The 27,794-nt window shown below is 44.9% G+C and overlaps 1 protein-coding gene across 7 annotated transcripts in view; it reads left to right on the top strand.

Moving 5' to 3' along the window:
- Positions 1–27,794, top strand: part of PKNOX2 (PBX/knotted 1 homeobox 2) — a 443,888-nt gene that overhangs the window by 270,279 nt on the left and 145,815 nt on the right. For all 7 annotated transcript variants that reach the window (XM_081171734.1, XM_081171729.1, XM_081171731.1 and 4 more), the window contains one exon: positions 24,175–24,283. In XM_081171734.1, coding sequence (XP_081027860.1) covers positions 24,200–24,283 — 84 coding nt within the window. In that variant the 5' untranslated portion in view covers positions 24,175–24,199. The remainder of the gene's footprint in view (positions 1–24,174; positions 24,284–27,794) is intronic.

Raw genomic sequence — 27,794 nt, 5'->3', positions numbered from 1 at the left:
GTACGTGGAAAAACTGGTTGTTGATCACCAGAGCCATAATGAGTTACCCTTAAGAATGCTGCAGCAATTCCAGCAAAAGTAAGAGGAGAATCTTAGGATTCAATCTCATTTATTCCAGTTTCCCCATGGCGTGGATTTCAGAGGCATTCCAACTGCATGTCACTGTGACTTGGATAAGAATCACTATATGGCTGACAGTTTGTGCTTAAATTGAAGTGCTCGTTTGGAAAACTCTGTACACTGTTTCCTTAGGTGTCTGTCACAAGACTAGAGACAGGGTTTCAATGATTCCCTGCCCACTTTATATTGTCTTGCCATTTAGGCTCTTGATACATAGATTTCTGCTTATAGGAATACATTCCAATTAGATTCCCTTAAAAGAGAGAGAGTGTCCATTTTTTAAAGTGACATTTTTCTTAGTGAGAGCTGCAAACTAGCAAAAGAGTTGAGTGTTGTCACTGCTAATTCCTCTGCACAATTCGGAAAGGCTGTTTAAGTAGCTGTGAACAGGGGTGTCTGTAGTTTCCAAGAGTTCGGGTTTTTTGAAAAAATAAATAAATGGTGATGTGGAAGGGAAAACAGTTTTGCTAGGTCCCCCCCCCCAAAAAAAAGAACCCCAGAGGACTCATTTGTTCATGGTACACCAGGTATCTCATTCAGATTTGGAGTCTGAGTTATAACTGCAAAAGAGTTACCAGGAAGTCCAAGGATCTGTGCAAATGATCTTTTGTCAGAATCTACAGAACCTTTTTTGCACCTCATAAATAGCTCTTCTTTGCTAACTGCATTTAGATGGTTACAAGTCCTGGGGAAATAGCAGGTTCGTGCTGTCCTTCTTTCTAGTGAGATGAGTACCGTATTTACTTTCAAAAGCATCTATTAGACCAGTATCTTTTTAACTCTCTGGTTTGCTATTACGTACCAGAGAAAATATATGATATGTTATTGCTTTTCATTACTTCCATTTGTATCCTGCCTTTCTTTGATCATGGAGCTGAGGGTTATAGTTAGTGCTAGTCCTACTCTGAGGAGACTCATTAAAAACAATAGACATGGCTCACTTAGGTCCACTAGTTTTAACAAGTGTACTCTGAATATACATTAGTCAGAGATGACCTTCAGTGAGGTGACTGATGTAAGTATCCTTTCCCCATAGATTGTAGAGCAGCATGCCATTTTGTGGTCCTGTCTCTTTTCCTGCTCATTTAGATTGGACAGACTTTTTTTATCACACTATGTCCCCCATAGCAGCCATTTTGTGTTATGCCACACCCACATAGCAGCCATTTTCTGACTGGTGCCCACTGCACTTTTCAAAATTCAGAATGTTTCAGGCTGCCCCCCCCAAGTTGGGGACCCTGTCCTTTGGTTAAAGATATAATGATAGGTAAAAAGGTAAAGGACCCCTGGGTGGTTAAGTCCAGTCAAAAGTCCAGTACGGCGCTCATCTTGCTTCAGGCCGAGAGAGCCAGCGTTTGTCCACAGACAGCTTTCCGGGTCATGTGGCCAGCAGGACCTAACCACTTCTGGCACAATGGGATACCATGACGGAAGCCAGAGCACATGGAAATGCCGTTTACCTTCCCGTCACAGCAGTACCCATTTATCTACTTGCACCGGTGTGCTTTAGAAATGCTAGATTGACAGGAGCTGGGACAGAGCAGTGGGAGCTCACCCCGTCACACGGATTCAAAATGCCGACCTTCTGATCAGCAAGCACAAGAGGCTCAGTGGTTTAGACCAGAGCACCACCCACATCCATAATGATATGTACAGATAGGGTAACTATACGCAGAAGCAGCGCTTTTTTCAGGGGATCTCACCAGAACCAGTTCTGACACCTTTTAGGTGGGTTCTGGAATATCTCAGGTGAGTTCCAGCACCTCTCAGGTAGGTGCTATTGCCATTCTAAGAGAAAGAGCTGAGTTCTGGCACCTCTTTTTCTAGTAAAATAGCACTGAGCAGAAGTGATCAGAAAAACCAAGCTCTCAACAAATATCACAGGATAACAAAGGATCAGGGGCCCAATACCATTGTGCAGATGGTCAAAAATCTGGGTACAGCCAGTGAGTTCATATATGACAGAATGGCAAAGGGTAGCTATTGAGGGTTCAGTTGGAGACAGAGATCCTACGAGGAGAGAGTGCACAGAGACCGAGACGTTAGGGTTGCCATATGTCCAGAATATCTGGAACACCTGTAGCCAGCGGCAATGTCTGGGTGAAAATCATGAAAAATGTCCAGGAAATCCAGATGTATGGCAGCCCATGTTGGCAGTGCTGTTTTTTTTTGTGTGTGTGTGTGTTTTTTGCTGATTTTCCAAAAAAATAAATAAAAAATAGCTTTACGTTATTTTGCCAATAAAGCTCAACAACTTTGCTCAAAAAAGCTCAGTAACTTTTCTGTCCAGATTCTCACTGTTTGAAATATGGCAACCCTACGTAACACAAAATGCCTTGAGGGTGAGATGGCTGTAAATCAAACTGTAAAAAGATTGAAATTCCCTTTTCTATGCTACTATTTTTATTATTATTATTAATTCCTCCCTTCCTCCAAGGAGCTCAGGGTGCGATTCATGATGCCCCTTTGAATTTATTTCCCATAAAAATGTTGAATAGGTTAGGCCAAGCTTCCTCAACCTCGGCCCTCCAGATGTTTTTGACCTACAACTCCCATGATCCTTAGCTAGCAGGACCAGTGGTCAGGGATGATGGAAATTGTAGTCTCAAAACATCTGGAGGGCCGAGTTTGAGGAAGCCTGGGTTGGGCTGAGAGACCAAGTGGCTGAGCTTTTATGACTGAGTGGGTTTTTGACCTTCATAGAAACATAGAGAACCATTATTCTGAGTCAGACCATTGGTCCATCTAGATCTGTATTGTCTACACTGGTTGGCAGCAGCTCTCCAGGGTTATATAATAATAATATAATAATAATTTATTATTTATACCCCGCCCATCTGCTGAGTTTCCCCAGCCACTCTGGGCAGCTCCCAGTCAAGTGTTAAAAACAGTACAGCATTAAATATTAAAAACTTCCCTGAACAGGGCTGCCTTAAGATGTCTTCTGAATGTCAGGCAGTTGTCTATCTCTTTGACATCTGATGGGAGGGCGTTCCACAGGGCAGGCACCACTACCGAGAAGGCCCTCTGTCTGGTTCCCTGTAGCCTCACTTCTCGCAGTGAGGGAACTGCCAGAAGGCCCTCGGCGCTGGATCTCAGTGTCCGGGCTGAATGATGGGGGTGGAGATGCTCCTTCAGGTATACAAAACCCAGCCCTACCTGGAGATGCTATGGATTGAACCTGGAACCTTCTGTGTTCAAAGCAGATGCTCTACCATTGGGCCGTTGCTTTTGTACCAGTTCGGTTCTCTCATATTGTGTCACCATTGCTATGGAAAATAAACTTTTCTTTTTTTTTGGAGGACCCTAATTTCTCCTTAATAATCCAGGGGTGGCGAGCCTCTGCCCCTCCAACTGTTCTTGGACTACAACTCCCATCAGTCTTAGACAGCATGACCAATGGTCAAGGATGATGGGAATTGTAGTCCAACATCTGGAGGATCACAAATTCCCAGCCTTTGTTATAACCACTCACTTCCTGTCTCACAGTTCCTCATGGTAGACACACAGCAACTTTTCCATCAACGTCTGGCCCCAGAACCATCACTGAATATTTCCATGGCCTTTATATAATATTCAAAGTGAATGCCTTTTCCCTCCCCCACTCCTGTTTATTTTGGAGAACACTACCCCATCTATGAACTTTAGAATCCTTGTAAACTTTAAAATTCTGCTTCCACTTACAGATAAAAACAATGTTGTTTAAATGCTGGTGTTCAAGGTACATTAACTTTGTCTGCTAAAGATCTCCTTGCCTGTTGCTGTGGTGTTCAAAAGAAAAAAAGGAAAAAAATCCCAGTGTTTATATTATAGAGATATCCCTGGAGCAATCTATTTTTAAAGATTGGTTTGCGATTAGCTCCTTTGGAAGGGAGAAAGTGGCTGATTTGTAATTGTTACCCTTCAGACAGTACCTTCTCTTTCTCCCACTCAAAGCTTCTGTTTCAGATACCTGTAGACCACCCATTTGGAAAAGACCTCAAGGGATTTGCTCCAGGGTACTGAACTGAGTGGTTTGAATAAGGTTGCAAATCCTTGCTCAGGCAGGAAGGTCACTAGGTGGTAGTTCTCATGAAAACCCTAAACAGAACAAAACAAAACATTGGCATGTTTTTTTTGGTATGCTAGGCAGCCAAGTGCCAAAAGAAATGAATAAGAGCAGGCCCAGGAGATGATGAATCAATTGGAATCGGTTGTGAGTCCATCTTAAATTGTATGAAGGAGCTGAACCAGGTAGCGTTATGCAAGCGCTACAGAAGGTGGTGAATTTTGCCATCAAAATGCAGGAAACCCAGGCAAGGAATTAATGAAATATTCAGCCGCTATTTACGGAATTGATTTGAAGATCAAGAAGTTACGAGCAGCTAGATGAAAAGGATTAAGTAGGAAGCGTGAATGGAGAGATACTATGGTGCAGAATTAAATTGGCATTTCAGCTGTTCAATACTTTATGCGGATTTTATGAACAAGGAAGGGAAGGATACGGGCATGCAGATACGGTAGAGCCTTTGCTTTTCATAGTAGGGGGTAGTAGTTCCTTCCAGTGGGGGTGCGTGGCATGGGGCACATGGCATTTCCCTCCCCACCACCCATCATCTTTTGTTTCCCTTGGACTTTTGTTTCTGCATCTTGAGACCCAGCAAGGAAGTGACCTTCTAAATCACCCGCTAACCTCTCCACACCATAAGAATGCAGGAAGATGTGTGGGCTGCTTCTCTTGCTCTTATTGCAGCGTTTGATGCAGCTGAATGAGGCAACCCCTTGCTTTTCACTGTCTTTTGTGGGTAGGGTGACCAGGTAAAAAGAGAACAGGGCTCTGCCCTACACAACTGTCAGGGAACTGACATCGGAGCCAGAGGCGGAGGCGAGGCTCTCAAACGATGCTGGAGAAGGGCCCAGCAGGGGGAGAGGCGGCTCACCAGCTGGGGAAGGAAATCAGCGTAACACCAGGGATAAAGGGGGGCAGATGGGGGAATCGGCAAGGGGGCTTCAGGACTCCTCGCCAGAGATCAGCGAGGAGAGCAGGGGTCCTCCGCTACCCACGCCCTCCCTGCGCAGAAGACTTCCGCGCAGGGAGAGCAGGAGGAGACTTGGAGTCAAACAACTTTTATGCTGGAAGAGGTTTAAGAAACGGCCACTGACGGATTCTGCCAGCGACTGAACAGCCATGAAGTGTAGGGCTGTCCAGACAGAAAAGGTTTAACAAGGCAAACTAGCCAGGAGTGGCACCAACTTGCGCACGAGTAACCCCTACAGTTTGCTTTACAACAACTGTTATAGGAACTGGAGCCCTGCCCTCCTTTTCACCTGCTCACCCTACTTGGCAGGGGCGAGGAACCTTTGGCTCTCCAGCTGTTGCTGAACTACAACTCCCATCATCCCTGGTCATTGCTAGGGCTGGTGGGAGTTGTAGTTCAGTAACATTTGAACATCTGGTGGGCCAAAGGATTCTCACACCTGCTAGAGAGAGACCCGCAGAGTTGTGCATCTCTGCCTCTGTTTAGTTTTCCTGCCTCCAGATCTGTGAGCATTGGTGGATATATGTGTGTGTGCGCGCACACGTGTGCACACTTAAGGTAAAGGGACCCCTGACCATTAGGTCCAGTCGTGGCCGACTCTGGGGTTGCGGCACTCATCTTGCTTTACTGGCCGAAGGAGCCGACGTACAGCTTCCAGGTCATGTGGCCAGCATGACTAAGCCGCTTCTGGTGAACCAGAGCAGCGCACGGAAATGCCATTTACCTTCCCGCCAGAGCGGTACCTCTTTATCTACTTGCACTTTGACGTGCTTTCGAACTGCTAGGTTGGCAGGAGCAGGGACCGAGCAACGGGAGCTCACCCCGTCGCGGGGATTCGAACCATCGACCTTCTGATCGGCAAGTCCTAGGCTCTATGGTTTAACTCACAGCGCCACCCATGTCCCTTGCGTGCACTCTTACATGGGAGTAAATTGCACTGAGCACATTGGGACTTTCTGTTGCATATAGGAGTTCATTGCACAGAATGTAAACTAGGTTAGGCTATTAGTCTACTAAGGCCAGTATTTTCTGTCCCAGGGATGGAGAACTTATAGTCCTCCAGAGGTTGCTGGAGCAGCTCCTCTCAGTCCCACCAAGCTTGGCCAATGGTCAGGGTCAGGGATAATGGACGTTATAGTCCAACAACCTCGGAGGGCCACAGGTTCCACACCCCAGCCTACCCTTACTAGCGGTGACTGTTCAAAGTCTCAGACAGATGTCTTTTCTAGTTGCCTGATACCCAAGTCTTTTCATTGGAGATGTCAGGATTTGAATCAGGGATCTCAAGTGTGCTCTACAATCCCTCCCCAAATCAGATTTAGGAGTAATTTCCTCAGTGTTTTGGTAGGACCTTCTCTACTACCACCACCGTCCTTCTTCCTGAAGCCTTGATTCAAGTTAGCTTCCAGATTGTTTTACACAATGCATTTGTTCCCACTGAATGTATGAAGGGAGGAATCATGATCAGTCCCACAGACCCCAAACCCAACTTCTGTTCATTTGGACAAAGGTTTAAGCAAACCCAACACACAATTATTTGGATGGAGCCTGACACATTCAGTGGCTCACAATGGGAAAATATCAATTAAAAAACACTACATATACTTAACAATGTACCATCAAATACTTTATCTAATCAAATCAAATAGGGGAAGGAACAGAAAAAAATAAAAAGCAGCAACAAGAAGTTAATAAAATAATCATAATAAAATATCAGAACCAGTAAGAATCTGGAAATAGATTCTGAGTATTGAACATCAGTATTGATGAGAGCCAGTGTGGTGTAGTGGTTAAGGGCAATAGACTCGTAATCTGGTGAACCGGGTTCGCGTCTCCGCTCCTCCACATGCAGCTGCTGGGTGACCTTGGGCTAGTCACACTTCTCTGAAGTCTCTCAGCCCCACTCACCTCACAGACTGTTTGTTGTGGGGGAGGAAGGGAAAGGAGAATGTTAGCCGCTTTGAGACTCCTGAAGGGGAGTGAAAGGCGGGATATCAAATCCAAATTCTTCTTCTTCTTCTTATATTGCTTCACTAAAAAAGGCCCTTAACTTGGCACCTAAAACTTAGCAGAGAAAGGTGCAGATGGACCTCTCCAAGGAGAGTCTTCCATATGTGGGTCACCACCACCAAAAAGGCCCTTTTTTGTAGTTGCCACCTGCCTAACTTTTTCAGGCAGAGGCAGCCTATGCAGTAATGCAGTTAGGTAATTACAGACTCTGGGGAGCCCCTTAAGATTTTAATGTCCGTAAAGGTGGTAAAGGCAGCTGTGTTGCATTTGAGAGTTGTCCTGTTCACCCTGCTGAGTGAAGCCCTGGAATCAGAGGGGGGGCGGCCCTCCCTGAGTATCTTCACTGAGGGGTGTGACATTTGACAGTTGCGGGTCGACGGCACACTGAATGTCTGCCATCGGTAGCTCGTTCCACCCTGTGGGCGGCTCTCTCTGCCCTCAGCTGCAGGACGCGCTTGCCGCACCATGCACCAGAGCAGCTATCCTGTGCTTGGGAGGGCACCCTCCATACCCCATACCCCCCCAGGAGTGTACCAGCCTTGGGCAGTGTGGGCCTATGCTCCGCCACTGCCTGGAATCCTGCCCTCGGTGTGTTTGGATGTAGACACAAATGAGAAGGGGAATGAATGAAACCTACCGATATCAATAATTGTACCACTTGGAGTGGCATGCATTACAAATAGATGCCGTTCACAGGCATCTGCAGCCAGCCCTCTCAGCTGTATTTTCTTTTGGAGTGATACAGCAGCTAATATTCCAACTGGGCATTTTTATCCCCCCCCCCCCTCACTGTTGTATGAAGTCATGCCGTTAATCAACAGGAACTAAACACAAAATGGGTATGAGACTCGTTTCTCTCAGTGCTGCCATTCCTGCAGATGAATTAAAGTTCTGGCTAAGGATCTCTAGAGGTCACTTTTGGCTAAACGTGAACAATCATCAGTTATGAGAGCTGGGCTCGGCCAGTTGCCAGCTGTACTTTAGATTTTTCTGCATTATGAGCTAAAGGGATAAAGCCAAGATTGGTCTGTTTCTGTCGTGAATGTTGCTTCTGTTCTCCTCCTGGCTTTTACTTTCCGGCTAATGACAGATGCGTCCTGGTCTTTCTGATCAAGGCTAGGGCATGTTGGGCTGGTGAATTCCAGACTGGAGTGGAGAACCTGCGGTGGTCCGCATGTTGCTGGGCCAATGGTCAGGGATGATAGGAGTTGTTGTCCAGAAACACCTGGAGACCCTGGTACAGAGCAACTTGAGCCTCCAATCTGAGCATGCATGCGACTGTGCGAATTAGTGCATATAATAATTAGCATAAAGTAAGCGTTCTTATTCCCAAACCCTCCATCTTTACTCAGGTGAAAATAGGGACATTATCCCAGTATTAATACCTGCTGCCTTGTGGGATGTCTTCAGGAGAAGAAAAGGCAAGTCTTGGCAACTCCTTCAGCCAAGCTGGTGCCAGATATTTTGCTCTGCTTTCCTTTGGAGACCACACCAGTGAGGCCAAGAGGGGGGTCTTGTCATCTGGGCAGCCTAGGAGCTCCATACAGGCTTGTGCCCTAGGGAGGTCCTTCAGTACTGCTAATAATAATAATAATAATAATAATAATAATAATAATAATAATAATAATAATTTTATTTATACCCCGCCCTCCCCAGCCAAGACCGGGCTCAGGGCAGCTAACACCCGATATAAAAACAAATTGATTGAAATACAACTTAAAAACAAGATTAAAATACAACATTAAAACATTAAAATATTAAAATACAGCCTCATTTCAATGGAGACTCAAATCAAAAACTTTTTGGGGGATGAAAACGTCAAGTCTTCACCAAGGCTAACTTTCCAGACTGGTCCTACATAGGCCAGAAAAAAGCCAGGGAAGTCCCCAAATAGGAGTTCCATTCCAGGAGGGGGAAGGACAAAAAGGAAGAGGGGGGGGGGAATCAAATTGTTTCCAAGCCGAAGGCTAGGTGGAGCAACTATGTCTTACAGGCCCTGTGTAAAGAAATCAGATCCTGCAGGGCCCTGGTCTCATGAGGCAGAGCGTTCCACCAGCCCGGAGCCAGTGTTGAAAAGGCCCTGGCTCTGGCTGAGGCTAATCTAACTTCCTTAGGGCCTGGGGCCACTAGGGTGTTGCTATTTATGGACCTTAAGGTCCTCCATAGGGCATACAGGGAGAGGCGATCCCATAGGTACGAGGGTCCTAGGCTGTGACAGAGTGGTTTAACTTCACCCCCAGAGGCACACTCCATTGTCTGTCAAGACAGATGGATGCCAAAGGATCACTGGCCAAAAGCCACATCCTGACATCACACAAAGTTCTTCTCCACCTGCCTTTCAGTATGTTCATGCTCTAGATTCCCTCAGTTCAACCCTCAGGTCACATCCATACATTTAATGTACATGCATACCACTTCAACAGTCGTGAAAATCCTGGGAACTGTAGTTTACTCACCCACAGAGCAACCATTCCCTTCACCCTTAGCAAACTATATCTCGCAAAATGATTTGGGGGAAGCCATGACTGTTGAGGTAGTATACCAGTGCTTTGAATGTATGGTGCAGTTGTGACCATAGTTGCAGGATGAATCCCTTCTGTTTTGCTCTACTTCAGCCATGTGCGGCTTGGATTGGTCCAGTTTATTTGTCTCTTCCTCTCCCCCACCCCTTCTCAGCCCTTCATGGATTTTGCAGAACTCATCATGTGTATTTTTTCTTCAGATACATCCATGGAGCCACGTGAAATTGGTGACAGCTTTACACCATTATTTCAAGATTCATAGCTGAAGGTTCTCAGTGAGAGAGAGCTGTCCAAATCTTTCTAGCAAACAGAATGCTGTTTCCTGGCATATTTATTGCAGCAAAGCGAATTTGTGTCCCAAAGATAAATATAGCGTTATCAGCAACAGCTGTCTCTCATTTTTATTTGTTTTTATATTTGACTATAAGTTCAATTCTCCAAAAACACCCAGAGCTGTAAATCCTATGACACGAGGCCCTGTGATTTAGTAGCTTGGGGTGTTTAGGGGCTGTGATTTAGGGAACACATTTATGGTACACGAGACAATTAAATAATGTGCCATACTGCCACCCTCTGGAATATACAAAACAAAAAAACCCAAAACCTGAGGTGGAAGGTCATTATTTCATCCTGTCTGTGGCTATTTGGTTCCTCAGGACAGGGAATCAACATCTTCAGCATCAACATCTGTTCTTCTGAACATCTGTATAGGATTACTGACTTCTGCCCACCCACATTGATGATAAACCTATCAAAATTTAAACACATTGTGGACATGAAGACGGGCCGAAGTAGGATGAAGAAGGCCAAGAACAGGGCAGTATTTTTATCACCATTAAGCTTCCTACTATTGCTATTACTAGTGGCAAACTTTCATCGAGACTGGTAGGAGGAGCCAGAGCTGACGATAGGTGGAGCCAGAGTGAATGACAGGCAGAGCCAACTCATTCCAGTTTTTTTCCTGTCTTCCTCCCTACTGAGTTCTACAAGGGAGAACAAGGGCTGGCTCAAGACATTTTGGCACCCAAGGTGAACCACAAAATGGCGTCCCCACTTAAAGGTTTACCTTTAAATGCAAACTGAACCTAATTTCTACCCCATCCCTAGTAAAGGCACACCATGGTGTGCAAGAAGCAGAGGTCACTCCACAAACTAAAAGCCCTGTCCACAGAAGTGCCCGTGATATTTCTGACGTAGTGTATCTAACCCACATGTCTAAACTGTTGAAGCACTGAGCTGTCTCTCCTTTCCCACATGAGATTAGCTGTTATGATGCTTTGCAACCAGTCCCTGAATGCACCGGCCTTAGCTGAGAGGTTTAATCCTGGAGGGAGTCGGAGGACTTAACACGTCCCATGAGAAATCTAGCATCATCCGCTCAGTGGAAGGGTTGGGTTTGTTTTCAAATATTTTCCATCAGTTGTATCCTTGGCGATGACACACAAAAGGGATCCTCTCCTTTTTGGAAGTGACCTATGCAACACGCAAAGCTATCTAATGTACAATCCCATCCTAACCATGTACACCTGTAATCCAAAGATTCCAGGTACTCCTATTTACCAGGGACAGCTCCCAGTGCAAAAAGCAAAAATATAACATGGTCCCTTTTCCCTTCCGTTTTTTTTTTATCTTGGGGGTTGCCTTATTAAAATTTTGTTAGGGTGAGTTACTGGAGGTTTCTGTCTTGAATTCAGCTCCCTCCATAGAAATTAAATCCACAGGTGAACTTTTTCTTTAGTGCACATGCGTTTAAGCACTTGCACATAAACAACAAGACATCACACAATGCACAGCGTGCCACAACCAGTAACTGTGGAGGAAGATTCAGGTAGGTAGCCGTGTTGGTTTGACACAGTCAAAATAAATAAAAAATTGTCCAGTAGCACTTTAGAGACCAACTAAGTTTGCTCTGGGTATAAGCTTTCGTGTGCATGCACACTTCTTCAGACACACTGAAACAGAAGTCACCAGACCCTTAGATATAGTGGGAGGGTGAGGTGGGGTATTTCTCAGGAGGGTAGTGGGAGATGGGTGATTGACTCAATGGGTATTGTAAAGCTGTTGACGACGGTTAATGACTGCAATTAGTCCTACGGGGAAAAGCAAGGGGTAGTATGCAGATGGTCAAAAATAGCTTTAGCATATGTAACGAGACAAGAATCCAATTCAGACCAGGTCTCTCCATAGTTTTCAGTTTAGTAATAAGTTGTAATTCAGCAACTTCTTCAAATCTATAGATAGAAAAACCCCACTCTACCCTCCCGCTATATATAAGGGTCTGGTGACTTCTGTTTCAGTGTATCTGAAGAAGTGTGCAAGCACACAAAAGCTTATACCCAGAACAAACTTAGTTGATCTCTTAGGTGCTACTGGACAATTTTCTATTTAATTCAACTGTGAAGGAAGAGTGAGTGATGCCATGATGAACAACCAATTCCTCGCAAGTGCAGAACAGTGTTGTGTGGCAACTGTGAACAAAATACCTTTCTGTTGCCATCAGGGCACCGAATTTACTAATAAAGGGTGGCGATTTGTCTAAAACCTTTCCAGGATCTTCAAAACCAAGCAGCAGATGACAAATTCTGAAAAGAGCCATACAAATCAGCAATCTCTGGAACAATCCATACTATGGTGAAAGCAGAAAACAGTGAAAAAAGTTAAACAGGTCACAGTCAAAGGTAACAGAACACAGTGAAGTTGCTATCCAAAAGCTCTGGGGAAATAAAATAGTTTTTACTTGCTTCCTAAATGCCATTTTATATCCCAAGTGGATATTTCTGGGGAGGGTAGGTATCCTGCGCTGCACCTGATGAGAAATATTTCTCTGACAACGCAGCCAAGCGACATTTTGCTTCCTTCTGTTTATGTCAGTATTCAGAATGCAGGCAACAACATTCATGGTGGTAAAACAAATGGTATTGCTCAGTATTACCCTTGAAGAGATGTATACATTGGAGCCTATTCAGCTGAAAACTAAATTTTACTGCAAGATTCTGCAGGGAAAAGGGGTTCTCTCCATGCAAGGAAATTGGTTTTTCCTCTATTTTTCACAATGCACCAATAAGAGAACCCAAAGGAATGTAGAATTCTATCCGTTGCATTAACTTATAGATTTCTGTCCCCAGAAACATCCATCCAACCCCCGTTCTCTTTCATTTGATATTGGCTTCCTCTGCAGCTTCATTTCCCTGCCTCCCTGTGTAATGTATAACCAAGTAGATAAGAAATAATAGTAGTCTGGCTTTTAGCTTCCTCTTTCCACATAAATATTTTTTGGTTTGGTTTGGTTTTTTTACTCGGTTTTCTTGAGCTCCATCTGCACTATACATCTTAAGCACTATTATAACCCTTTAAGCAGCCATGGCTTCTCCCCAAAGTATCCTAGAGCTGTAATAATAATAATAATAATAATTTATTTATACCCCACCCATCTGGCTGGGTTTCCCCTGCCACTCAAAATATTAAAATACAATAATTCATCAAATATTAGAAGCTTCCCTAAACAGGGCTGCCTTCAGATGTCTTCTAAAAGTCTGATAGTTGTTTATTTCCATGACATCTGGTGGGAGAGCGTACCACAGGGTGGGTGTCACTACCGAGAAGGCCCTCTGCCTGGTTCCCTGTAGCCTCGCTTCTCTCAGTGAGGGAACCGCCAGAAGGCCCTTGGCGCTGGACCTCAGTGCCCGGGCTGGACGATGGGGGTGGAGACGCTCCTTCAGGTATACTGGGCTTAGGCTGTTTAGGGCTTTAAAGGTCATCGCCAACACTTTGAATTGTGCCCAGAAACATACTGGCAGCCAAGGTAGGTCTTTCAGGACTGGTGTTATGTGGTCTCGGCAGCCACTCCCAGTCACCAGTAATTAGTTAAAGATGCTTGGAGTTGTTAAGAGGACCCTTTGTCCTCACAGAGCTGCAGTTCCCAGAGTTCCCTGGGACTGATTATTAAACCACTCTGGGAATTGTAGCTCTGTGAAGGGAATACGGGTCCCCTAACAACTCTCAGAACCTTGAACAAACTACAGCTCCCAATATTCTTTTGGGAGCAAGCCATGACTGTTTAAAAATGATATCACCGTGCTTTGAATGTATAATGCAGGTGTCACATTCCTCTTCTTTGTCAGGATCGCATCCCTCCCCACTTACAAAGCATAAGAAGATTGGGGGGAGCACCAAATTGCTGGAGGGGAGTTCTGCTCCTTGCTTTCCAAAAACGACTTGAGTTACAAGTTATTCTTCTAGAGTTCTAAAGAGCAAGATATTTGAAAAGTTCACTTAGTGATGATAAAGCCTTTCTAGATTTCCCAGAGACCAGCATACAATATTCTAGTATCAGAGACAGTATGCTACTGAATGCCAGTTGAAACTGATCACAAGTGGGAGAGAACTGTTGCCCCTGCCCTGGTTTTAGGGTTGCGGGCGCGAATTATGGTTTTTTTATTATTAATGAGAAACTACCAAATTCCCTCTTCTCGAACCAATGCACAAAGTGAAACATGAACTATCCTTAGAAATTTGCATGCCTCCACATTTTGCAATGCAGTTCTCTGACCAAGCAGTGTGTAAAGGTAAAGGGACCCCTGACCATTAGGTCCAGTCATGACCGATTCTGGGGTTGCGGCGCTCATCTCGCTTTATTGGCCGAGGGAGCCGGCATACAGCTTCTGGGTCATGTGGCCAGCATGACTAAGCTGCTTCTGGCGAACCAGAGCAGCGCACAGAAACGCCGTTTACCTTCCCGACCTATTTATCTACTTGCACTTTGATGTGCTTTCGAACTGCTAGGTTGGCAGGAGCAGGGACCGAGCAACAGGAGCTCACCCCGTTGTGGGGATCCGAACTGCCGATCTTCTGATCAGCAAGCCCTAGGTTCTGTGATTTAACCCACAGTGCCACCGCATCCCAACATGTAGTGTGTACCAACATGCATATACAGTGGTACCTCGGTTTAAGAACAGCCCTGTTTACGAACTATTCGGTATAAGAACTCCACAAAACCGGAAGTAGTGTTCCAGTTAGCGAACTTTACCTTGGTCTACGAATGGAAGCCAAACGTGGAATGGCACCAGTGGTGGGAGGCCTCATTAGGGAAAGTGCGCCTCTGTTTAAGAATGGCTTTGGTTTAAGAACAGACTTCTGGAATGGATTAAGTTTGTAAACCTAGGTACCACTGTACATACAAAAATGCCTAAGATTATGGGGAATTGCTTGCAGGAATGAGTACAGACGTTGAAAGGATACAATGGTGTGTTCAACAGGAGGAACGCACGCTAAAATGCTGACAAATTTTAGTGAGGAACTTTGTGTTGCTTTTTAACTGCAATTTGCTGTGGAAATGTGAAGAACTGAATTTAAGATCGAAAAGTGAGAAACTGGAAGAAACTGAAATTAAAACATTTCTCCATCTCTACCTCCTTTTGGACTTCCCAGAGACATCTGCTTAGCCAGTTATGGGACACAATGTACTGAACTAGATAGACTTTTACTCTGATCTGGCAGGGCTCTTTTTATTTATTTATATTTTATTCATTAAAAAATAGGTATAAATCATGTAAAATATATCAATGCAGAGCAGAAAATACCATAAAACAATACAAATGTTCTTAATGTTGTTGTTGTTGTTGTTTTTAATTCTACAAAAGATCCTGGACAGGAGATGTTTCTTCAATATATCCTTTTATTTGCATGCCTGAAGTGGTTCCAAAAACATCAGATGAATGATAATAAATATAACAGTTCAAAAAGCATAATAGGAACAATTACAAGTAGCCATATCAGTAGGTAAATAAATGAAAACTATTGATCAATCCATGAAACAAATAAAACTGACCTAATCCAACTGCTTAAAATAAATCAGGAGACAAAGCCTTTCACAGAAATAAAAATGCAATATTGATCGATTTAATAAATATCTGTACCGCCCTCTGACAATAAAACTCTTCCTAAGGCGGTTCACATAAAATTCAACCATCAATATGTCAGCCTTTGCAATTTTCCTGTGCGGAAGGTTTGAACAAGAGGCAGGTAGAACTCAAGGTGAGAAAATTAGTACCCAGGAAAAAAAGAAAGTTCAAAAATCATAGTTTAAAAGGCTCAAGTAAAGGAACTCAGAAGGTTCAAGGTGTTACAAAGCTGTTAGCTAATCCCCCTCATCACCACATGGTTTTATTGACCCTTGCCTAAAAAGACTTAGGAGATGTTCAAGGGCATCACCTATAGACAGGGCATGTTCATAAACCCGCCCCGCAAATTATATTTAAAAAAGACTAAAGAGGCCAAATATCTTACAATATAGGGCGAGGAATTCCTCCATGTAAGACCATCGGAATTTAAACTGGAAAATACAGAGTTATTCTGGTTATTTGATGTGACTAACTCTGGGATTGTACACTTTCAGTTGCGGGCAGAACCTGTGACCCTCCCAACGTTGTTGGACTCCAACTCCCATCAGTCTCAACCAGCATGGTCAGGGATGATGGGAACTGTGATCCCACAATAACTTGAATGCCACCGGTTTTCTGCATCTGCTTTGACTGTTCAATTGGCATCGGCACTTAATGCCTTCATTTCCTATTAAAAGCTGACCTCTAGTGATACAACAAGTGGGGGGTGTTTTTCGGCACGAGGGCCACATTCCCTTCTGAGCAGCATCTTGGGGGCCACATGGCAGTGGTGGGCAGTGTGCTGGTCCCGTGGGTTACCCGAGAAGCGAGGTCCAAGTGCAGTCTGTGGTCAAAGGTGCAACGTGGAGGCAGTCCGTAGTAGCTGAAGCTGGGTGCAGGGCAGGGAGTCGGGTGAAGTCAGGAACAGGCTTGCAAGCAGGGAGCCAGGGCGGGTCAGGAGCTCAGGCAGGAAAGCAGGACAGGGTTCAGGCAGGAACTAGCAACCAACAATGTTGCCCCCGCAACTGGGGATTGGGGCTGGCCGGCTTTTATCTGCCCTGAGGCATAGGGCAGCCCTGATCCTCTGGTGACTCGCCTCTCCTGACCTGGAGGCGAGCACTCCTCCTGCGGGAACTTAGTTCCCTCCGCCTCTCTGCCCTGAGCCTCTGCAGCTCAGGAGAGGCTGGAGGGTTACCGGACCCAGAGGCAACCTCACCTTCCCCTGACGGGGCTGAGAGTGGAGCACCTGCAGGCAATGGGCCCTCCATCACCTCAGGAGCCAGAGCAGACTCAGCTGGTGCCTGCACCTGAGGGTCCAGCACAGGTGAGGACCCTTCAGGCTCAAGCCCCAGCTGGTTCTGGAGGCCGGGAATCCTGTGCAGGCTGGGATCCCTCAGGTTCAGCATCCGAGTCCGAATCCCAGGCCATCACAGGCAGGGACAGAGAGAAATGTAAGACTGCTGAGGGGTGTGGCTTAGGGAGAGAGGGTGTGGCCAAAGACGGTGTGTGGCCTGGGGTGAGTGCCAAGGGCTAGCCAGAGAGACCTGGGGACCAGGTTTGGCCCCCAAGTGTGAAGGCTGAATCCCAGACAGAAAGGCAGCACAAGCTTCTTTTCCTGTTCTGCATTAGAGAAGCACCTGAAACTGGAAAGAAAACACATCTTTAGCAAAAGCTAGCAGGGAGCCTGTGTACAAGCATTTGCATACAAGGCCAAACCGATCTGCGCTCCCCAGAGGAAACCTGTGGTTCTCCACAATTAAGCTGAACGTAGTAGCTAGAAGCTGCTCTGCTCCCTTGAGCAACTTTCCTCCCACTTCTTCTCCTGGCTTCGAGGAGAGTAAGCAACTGTGGGGATTTCAGAGATGCTGGGTTAAGGGAAACAGGAAAGGGGGAAAAACAGGATAGAATCTTGAGGCAGTCTAAAGAGTAACAAATTAATTATGGCATAAGCTTTCCGCAGATGCATGAAGTGAAATCCTGAACTGACAGGTTTACCTAGGTGTAAATGAGAGAGGTGAGCGTAGTGGTTGGGATTAAATGGTAATGAAATGCAAAAAGTTTGTGACAATCCAATTATAGGAGTTATATGCAAAATAAGCACAGTGACCCTTCGCAACAGCAGTAATTGGTGATGACATAATCGTCTTAGCATTGCTAAGTGAATCAACAGCTTTAATAGGACAAGAAACCATGGTCTCCATTCATCCCCCAAACAGGTATAACTGAACTTCTTGTTCAGTTGTAATACAGCAGCTTGATCACAATTTGATAAAGTGTAATTTGGTGACTAGTTGTTTCTTTAAGCTATTAGATTTATATCTGGGTGTCAGGAAGAAGCATCAAAGCCCCAGTAGGAAACCTACTGTCAGTCCTTGCAGCTGTTTACCTCCTTGCTATCATTCTAAAACATTGGTATAAGAATGTAGTAGCAAACTCCCATAGTCCCCTGGGCTTTTGTGTCCCTTCACACTATTACTCAGGGTATTGGTGTGGCTGATAAAGGGAAGGAGAGGAAAATGTGCTGGGTGAGGCTGATGGGAAGTGTAGTCCAATACATCTGAAGGAGACCAAGTTGGTGAATAATAATAATAATAATAATAATAATAATAATAATAATAATAATTTATTATTTATACCCCACCCATCTGGCTGAGTTTCCCCAGCCATTCTGGGCAGCTTCCAATCAAGTATTAAAAACAATACAGCATTAAATATTAAATATTTCCCTAAACAGGGCTGCCTTCAGATGTCTTTTAAAGAGAAGATAGCTGCTTATTTCCTTCACATCTGAAGGGTGGGCGCCACTACCGAGAAGGCCCTCTGTCTGGTTCCCTGTGAAGGTGAAGGTTGTTTGGGGTTTTAATGACCAAATCAACACTTTGAATTGAGCCTGAAAACAAACTGGAAGCTGGTGGAGATCTTCCAACACTGGTCGAATATATTCATGGCCCTTGGTCTTTTAACAAGCTGGTTTCTTGTGTTCTGCACCTGTTGAAGTTTCTGGGTGTTTTTCAAACTCAGGGTTCTTTGGAGCCAACCCTTGATAGCCCAAATCCTAAACATTCCTACTTGGAAGTAACTACCACAATGTTCAGTGGGACTTTCTTCCTTCTTAGTCGGCTGAGAGTTGCGGCATATGAATAGCCGTTATCTTCACTTAGAGCTATGTGGGCTTATGGCCAAGAATTCATTAGTGCTGTATTAACTAGAGATGAATTAAACTCTAAAGAATTTGTGCCTTAAAAAAGAAAAGAAAGGAAGAAAAATGCTCAACGGATAAAATTAGACCTTGGAATGAAACTCTGTTTGGGATAAGAACAGTTCAACCTCTTTTTATTTTTTATTTTTATAATGTCAGGATTTAGAACTGCTCTTTGAGTAATTCCCAGAGAGGTAGCTATGATAATCTGTTGCAGGGAAGGGTGGGTGGGAAGAGTCTTGTGGCATCTTAAAAGACGAAGGACGGTATCCAATGTCCATGTTCCATTGGCCCTATGATTTATGATTGTGCCAAGGAAATATTTGCCACATGCCCTCCCCAAATCTGCTCTGGAGACTTGGTGGAAAACCCAGAGTGTAACTGGGAGAAACTGGGAGGGATGAGAGAACTAACAGAATGACTGTCTTAAAACTACTTTGCATACAATCCTAATAAATTTACTATGGCATAAGCTTTCATGGAGCCAGAGTCCACTTCAGTAGATGCACTGAACTTCATGCGTATGATGAAGAGGACTCTAGTTCACGAAACCTTGTGCCACAATAAATGTCCTCATTTTTTAGGTCCGGGATGTAGCTGCAAAGATGCTGGTGGGTGCCTGCCCTTGGGATCATGTTACACCGACCCTGCCAAAGTTGTGCTTGCTTCTGAGTACAGTTCAAAGTTTTGGGGATTACCTTTAAAGCCCTAGATGTCTTAAGTCCAGAATACCATAGGCATCGCTTCCTCCCATACCATCCTGCCCATTCCTTAAAATCAGAAGCAGAAACCCTTCTCCATGTCCTGCAAAAGATGGAACCATGGCTGGGTGGGATTAGAGACAGGGCCTTTTTGGTGGCTGCACCCAGCTAATGGAGCAGCTTGCTCCATGACGTGTAGCTGGCTCCATCCTCCCTCAGCATATCTGAAGATTCTTTAATTCCAGCAATCTTCTATTTTATGAAGCAGACAATGCTTGGGGGGGGGCTGTTTAAAAAAAAATACCAGCTGACTATGCCTCTTTTTTTGACTTGCTCATATGATATTGTAATTTTTAGATGATTGTTGTAAGCTTCCTTGAGTGGTGCCACCCTCAAGGAAGAATATAGGATGCCACAACACTTTACTGGTTTTGCTCAGAATAATTGTAATTTTTTCTTCTTCTTCTTAAGGCCAACCCCCCCACCTGCCTTGCTTGCATGTTCCCACAAACTTGTATGTTCCTACAAACTTTGGATCCTGTAAATCAGAGATTGCTCTGCAGATGTTGTGGGACTCCTAGCTCCCATCTGCCTCAAACAGCATGGCTCTAAGCGGAGGAGAATGCAACATTCACACATGATACAGTCATTGATTTAAGCAAACATTTGCTCCACTGCTAGGGAGATGGTGTGGATCTGTTGTTTTGCCTACCCTGAGTGTCTTGAGGCTTCACAATTAGTCCTGGTTTATTTTTCTCAGGGGGGAGGGCCTGTCGTTAATTCCGGCATTTGAGGATACACCTCTCAGATGCTCACAGAGCAATTATCATGATGCAGAGATTAACTCATTGGTGCTCTGAGGAAGGCTCAGTGCCATTTAATGGAATGTTAATTGGTCTAATGGGTTTAATGTCAACAAGATCTAATGAATGCTTCTCTAATGAGCCCATTGTTTTTCAAGCCTGTTTTCAAAATGTACTTTATTAATAATAATCAAAATCATTCCGTCATCTAAGGCATAAAACAACACCAAAGCTATGAAAACTTCAGTATTCCGTGGGAGGAGGGGAGGTCAAAAATAGCAGCCCAAAAATAGAAGATCCAACTCCCATTTTTAAAATAAGAAACACAATTCGCAAGTCATGTGAGGATCAGGCATGTCAGGAGAAGTTGCACTATAAGGAATTTAAGAGGAGCCCTGCTAGCTCACTCCAGTGATGCCTAGTGCCATTTGGGATTGGTAGGCTGGCAGGTGGGCAGGTCAGCAGAAGGTGGAGTCAGAGCCAATGGCAAGCAGGGTGTCCTGGGACAGAAGTCGGCTTCACCTGCTGAGCAGCAGCCTGAAAGAGCAGAAGGCGAAGTGACTCCACCTGCTGTTTATCAGTCTTCTTGCTCCTGATGAGAACCAGCTGGATCCAGCTTTCTTAAGCAGGGTTTCCAGTCTCCTTCGGTTGCTGCCAGCCATGGCGGAGCTCAGTGGAGGGAAAAGCCAGCGAGCCAAGACTCAGGGGGGTACTTGCTAGGAGGCAGAGTCCATATACAAGGTCCAGTCCAGTCCTAAGGTCAGGAATATCTCAAGTCACGTAGTCAGATGATCTGGGGGGAGTCAAGAAAGCTGAGGGTCCAAGGTCATAAGAAGCAAGAAGCAGCAAGGTCTGGTCAGTAAGTACGAACGTGCCAACCTCTAGACCAGTGTTTCTCAACCTGTGGGTCCCCAGATGTTGCTGGACTACAACTCCCATCATTCCTAGCCAGCATGACCAGTGGTCAGGGATGATGGGAGTTGTAGTCCAACAACATCTGGGGGGCAAACAGGTTGAGAACCGCTGCTCTAGACTGAGTGTAATTAAGAAGGCAGGCCTGCGGGGGCTGGCTGAGGGCAGGCTGAGGTTGGTGGTGCAGTGCCCCATTTTCCCAAATGGGCCAACCTCCACTAGATCACACCATAGGTCCATCTCATCCAGCATCCTATTCCTTGTAGTTAGCCAACTAGATGCCCTCTGGGAAGCAAGGAATGAATGCCAGCCCTCTCTTGCTACTTCCCTCCACAAGTGGTGTTCAGAGTCGTACTGCCTCTAACAAGGAGGGCTTATTTAGCCATCAAGCTTCCGGAGCCCAGAACTCCACATCTGCCAGGGCTTGATCTTGCATTAGTTCTTTCTCCATCCATACATTGGTGCAGCTTGCTTCCCATTATCAGAACAGAAAAAGGTAAGCAGAATGCCACCCGTGAATCATGGTGCCACAGGGTAGCCAAATGTCCTGAAGAGCAGTTGGAGAACAGTCCTGTGTTTGAAGGAGTCTTCTGCTTGGAAGACTGCCTAGTCCAAATCCAGATTGAAGATCAAATGCCCTAAGAAAGAAGCCAGGATGTAATAGCACCTGGACAAGGAGACTGAACAGGCACAGAGGTCAGCTCATCAACGTCCACCAACATCCACACAAATGTTGTCTCCACTCTGAACCTTTGCATTCAATGTGAAGGTGGATTGTGGATGTGTCTAGAATCCACCCCATGATCTGGAACCCCCTGTTACCAGGGTTCCTCATTCCTCACTTAGAATCCCCCTTCAAAGCTTAGTGCCAAATGCAAAAGGTCTGAAGTAGAGCTTATGTGCATGAGGACATTATGGGGCTGGGTCTCCACTTGAAGCCCACATGTGTTTGCCCTGAATGTATGAACATGCTCAGGTTCTGGGTTCATGACTGAGACTGTGTGGAAATAAGGAACCTTTCACCACTTTTAACAAAAGAGGGCATAGAGCTACACCAGCTAAAATTAAACTTTGAGTCAGCAAGAGTAGATAATTTAACACGGAATCTTGAGGGAATAATCTGAAGAGTTTTGGTACCCTAGATATTAATTAGAACAGACCTTGGAAGCCAGCGAGAATTCTTCTTTGTTGATGAAAGACAATAAAGACCTGATATTTTATTCTGCCATCATTCTGCTGAAAAAGGATCAGAATGAGTAATTTGTGGGTCTCATCCAAATATTTTGGGATGTTTTTCACTTGCTTACATGGTACACACTCAGTGAGCCACAGCTGAACAAGCAAACTGATTTTGCTGAATAGCCTTGTGTTTGAGGTAGAACCACAGAATTGTAGAGTTGGGTAGGGACCCAAAGGATCAGCTAGTCCAGCACCCAGACATGCAGGAATCTCTTCACATGGTCCCCCATCCAATTTGAAACCATACCAGACCCTGCTTAGCTTTACAAATGTGCTAGCAGATTTATTGCTGCACCACTAGAGATCTGGCTCATGTGGTGTGAAAACTCAACCTGTAATCAAGACATCAAGTGTGGATTTATCTTTGGGAATGTTGAATTTGTTCTGATCCAGATGAGATGAAAAAATATTTGGTTTCTGTGTGAAAGAAGAGGAGTTTGGACTTAATACCCCGCCTTTCACTCCCCTTAAGGAGTCTCAAAGGAGCTAACAATCTCCTTTCCCTTCCTCCCCCACAACAAACACTTTGTAAGGTGAGAGAGGCTAAGAGACTTCAGAGAAGTGTGACTGGCCCAAGGTCACCCAGCAGCTGCATGTGGAGGAGCGGAGACGCAAACCCGGTTCACTAGATTCCGAGTCCACTGCTCTTAACTACTACACCACGCTGGCTAAATGAGAAACTAGCCTACCCCTACCCCTGACATGAAAAGGGACAAGGGTGGCACTGTGGTCTAAACCACTGAGCCTAGGGCTTGCCGATCGGAAGGTCGGTGGTTCGAATCCCCACGACTGGGTAAGCTCCCGTTGCTCAGTCCCTGCTCCTGCCAACCTAGCAATTCGAAAGCACGTCAAAGTGCAAGTAGATAAATAGGTACCGCTCTGGCGGAAAGGTAAACACTGTTTCTGTGCACTGCTCTGGTTTGCCAGAAGTGGCTTAGTCATGCTGGCCACATGACCCAGAAGCTATACACCAGCTCCCTCAGCCAATAAAGCAAGATGAGCGTTCGTGACTAGACTTAACAGTCAGGGGTCCCTTTACCTTAACCTTTGCCCTTGACATGAGTGTTCACTGTCAGGCCTTCCAACTAATGCATGGAGGTATGAGGAAGATGTTCTCCAGGGCATGACAACATCAGAGGCATTGCTGGACATGTTCTATGGGCACCATTCTATGAAGGCACCTCTTTGCAGGCATCCTCTCCCCATGCCATTCTGGCCATTTCAGACCCATCAGTGCAGCTCCATCTCATTGTGTGTGTGTGTGTGTGGTTATGATGGAATGGTTGGCAGAGAATCACTGAATAAATGTGTGCCTTCAGAAGAAATATTTTAAATTAGATTAAATTTGGACTGTTACCTGTAGGCATGTCCTCATGCAGAGAGCATTTGCTGTTTGAGTTTTGCATACCTTTCAAGGGTCAGCTGCTCCTAAGAGCCACAAGCAGATGTTGACATTGTGCTTTCTTCTTCCTCTGATGTTTCATGATGGGTTAATTTGGTGTGGCTGAGAGTGGGGCACTCAGGACAGGTCTTTTAGGCAGATTTACAGGGTTCCTACTCAGCAGAGAGAGCAGGAGGGCACTCAGACACAATTTATCATATTCGCCATACATGTTACGACACAAAGAGAGCCCCTTCAGACTCTCCAGTCATTACCTCACGGCACCACCGCCGGTTGTCTTCCTGAGCTTTTTGCATGTGTGTCATGCTTCCTTCTGTCCTCTTCCTTCTGCGGTTCCTTAACCCAAGTTGAACTTTCTCCCACCAACAGGTTCTAGATGTGAATCAACCCCAGGATGCAACATGTCTCCCCAGCGCCAGCTCTGACAATGATGGCCACACAGACTGTGCCCCCTCCCCCTTATCAAGAAACCCAACAGGTGAGTGTGCTGTTAAACTCTTCCCCTCACCTCCTGCTGCCCCTTTAAAACATTCCAACAGCAACTTTTCAGCGGAGGAAAAGAGCAGAAAAAGTGGGGTGTGTCTCTTTCTGTGTGTGTACTGCATGCATGCATTTATTTACATATATATTTGTATCCTGCCATTCTGCTCTAAGCATAAGGCCTCCAAGATGCTGTCTTAATAAAATTAGTCACAGAAAAGGAGTATGTACACACACACACACACACACACACACACACACACACAAATGCACATTTCTGAATTCTTATTCCAGGTAAGGAAGAGGCATTATAACACATTCCAGAATGGCAAAAGCACTCAAGGGGTGTGTGGCCTAGTGAGAGATGGTATGGCCGATGGGAAAGGGGTGTGGCCTGGGAATCATAGAATCACAGAGTTGGAAGGGAGCACAAGCGTCATCTAGTCCAAGTTCCTGTAATGCAGGAATGCTTTGCCCAACATGGGGCCCAAACCCGCAACCCTGAGATTAGGAGTCTCATGCTTTACTGATTGAGCTATTCCACTCATAGCATCCCCAGGACCTGATAGAGAGACCTTGAGGACTGGATGTAGGCTGTAGGACTCCTGTCTTAGGGTTGGCGGTGAGGCAGGAATAATTGCCTTCACTCTGATTAGATTTGGAACTGGGCATTGCATGGCATCACTTGGAAGCCGTTCAATGTGAGAGCAGGGCTTCCTGTAAGGGTTCCATGAGCCGGGAGGAAACCCAACGCCTACCACCAGCCACAATGCCTGAATAGACATTGCTTCTGGCTTCCCCCAGTTTTGCCAAAATGGCCGCCTCCCAATTTTGCCACTTGCAAAGGGTTGGCAACTTTGTAGGAGGTTGGGATGGAATCAGACACTCGGCACTAGCATAAAATCTCTTTGTAACTCTATTACTGCCAAATGCCAAGTGAAACTGTACTAGGGAAAGAAGGAGGAGGTTATCATCTTGTGATTTGGAGCGAAGTGTATGTCAAGTATCATCGCTCAGCGTCGAAGGAGTTCTGCTTTGCTTTTCTGGCTAGGTCTGCTGTTGTGAATGCCAATTGCCAAGTTCATCCAATAAAGGCAAAGTCCCTCCCCCCACCACCACCACCGCGAAATGGAGTGCCTAAGCACTCTTTAAACAACACTCCACTTTTTCAGGACTGTTATGCTTATTCAGGAATTTCAGCAGGAGGAAATTCTCTTAATTTCAGAATGGTGCTTACCTATAAGGGTCCATGTCTGAATATAATAGTCCACCATCTTTTGTGTTTCTGTTCATAGCAGAGGGTGGTGAACAGATAAAAGGAAAACATGACCCACACATTTATTATCTACTTACACAAGTGGATTAATAGATAGGAGTTTTAGAAACCTTTCAATTACTTGAGAAACCAAATCTCATTCACTTTTGCAAGGGCTTGTTCATCTCTGTCACTTCTAAGTGTGCATTAAAAATAATAATAACGTAGTTATATATTACATACGAGACTGCAAAAGGCAATAGTTCTTTCTGATATTTTCACACTCAAGAATATGCTGATGCCAAAGCTGGAGAATAAAAGATATAGAATGCTTGTAAATTATATAGAAATGTTAAGTGCAACTTTAATCCAAAATAAGAATATTAAGATATAGCCAAAATTATTGAAATACAAAAACAAACTGACTTGATCAGGTGGGTCAGTGCCTGATCAACAACCTAATAGGACCTAATAGGACCAATAGATGACAATGAAATTTGTTGAAAGCTAAACATGTTTCAGCCCAACTGCTCTTCTTGTTAAAATGGTAAAATGGGGAGGGGGGGGGAATTATATGTAACCTGGTCAGGGAGAATTCACCCAGTGGGTTAGTCTGCCTAGATGATGTGGCGAGTTAGCCAGCTTAGGGGATAAATTTTCAGGTTGTTAATATTCTAATGCAGTGCTTGAGTTTTCTATATTTTTTAGAGGTTTTCTATATATTTTATAGAAAGTGAAGTGATATTCATAACCCCCATAAGACCATTGAAAATATTAGATTCTATCTCTCTGACATTAACCCGGAAGTAACTGCAAGGGCCACTGAGTTTTTGTCAATAGTATCTCTTAGAGTGGTGAATGGCGGGAAGAAACCTCAATGAACTTCGCCATCATTGCATTTTTATATGGCTCTTGCTTTGTATATATAGTGGTACCTCGGGTTAAGTACTTAATTCGTTCCGGAGGTCCATTCTTAACCTGAAACTGCTCTTAACCTGAGGTACCACTTTAGCTAATGGGGCCTCCCGCTGCCACCGCGCCGCCGGAGCACAATTTCTGTTCTCACCCTGAAGCAAAGTTCTTAACCTGAAGCACTATTTCTGGGTTAGCGGAGTCTGTAACCTGAAGCATATGTAACCTGAAGCGTATGTAACCCGATTTACCACTGTATTTTAAAAACTTGTATATATTTTTAAAATGTATATATCGATGTCTTATGATGGCTATATTTGTAATGCCTAATAAAAATTTGGCGAAAGAAGGAAGACCATTAAGCAGCAGTGTAGCAGAGGAGGGATGCAATGGGATCACAGCTCCAGGTCTTCCTTTTTTCTTCAGAACAGTAGCAATAGCATTATTTGCTAGAGCACCTGAGCTCATGGTGGTATACACAGGTGTGGGCATTTCACTTCTACCTCCTAATAATAGCCTTGCGGTGTGGGCTATGCTCAGATAATGCCTGGCCACAGATTACCCACTAAACATCAGAGATGTGAACCCAGGTCTCACCCAGCCAAAGTCTGGCATGCTGACAGCTGCATCACCCTTTGCTTTGCTAACCTACTGGATCCTACTAAAATGGCTATTTGTTGTTTGTTGTGTGTGTGTGTGTGTGTGTGTGTGTGTGTGAGAGAGAGAGAGAGAGAGAGAGAGAGAGAGAGAGAGAGAGAGAGAGAGAGGGTGCAATGCCAGATTTACGTATAAGCTAAACAAGCTATAGCTTAGGGCCCCACTCTCTTGGGGTGCCCCCCAAAATATACTTCTTCTTAATTGTTTTTCACTATCAATATACAGTGGTGCCCCGCAAGACGAATGCCTCGCAAGACGGAAAACTCGCTAGATGAAAGAGTTTTCCGTTTTGGAGGTGCTTCACAAAACGAATTTCCTATGGGCTTGCTTTGCAAGACGACAATGTCTTGCGAGTTCCTGCTGTTTTTTTCCCCTTCCCCCCTTTTTCTAAGCCGCTAAGCCGCTTATCAGCTGATCCGATCAGCAGATAAGCCGCTAAAAGCCGCTAATAGCGCTAATCCGCTAATCCTTCAATGGGCTTGCTTCGCAAGACGAAAAAACCGCTAGACGAAGAGAATCACAGAATGGATTCTTTTCGTCTTGCGAGGCACCACTGTAGTTCTTGTTAATTGTATTTCAGTTCAACCATTACTTTGATAAAATACATATTTTATGTGCAAATGGCTTTAGATAACTATTAGGTCCATAACTTACCATATAGCATATATTCAACACAAAACCAGCA

The sequence above is a fragment of the Podarcis bocagei genome (genome assembly GCF_964188305.1).
Source record: "Podarcis bocagei genome assembly, chromosome: 15".
Lineage (NCBI taxonomy): Eukaryota > Metazoa > Chordata > Lepidosauria > Squamata > Lacertidae > Podarcis > Podarcis bocagei.
The sequence above is the reverse complement of the archived record's forward strand: the minus strand, read 5'-3'. Positions and strand labels throughout refer to the sequence as shown.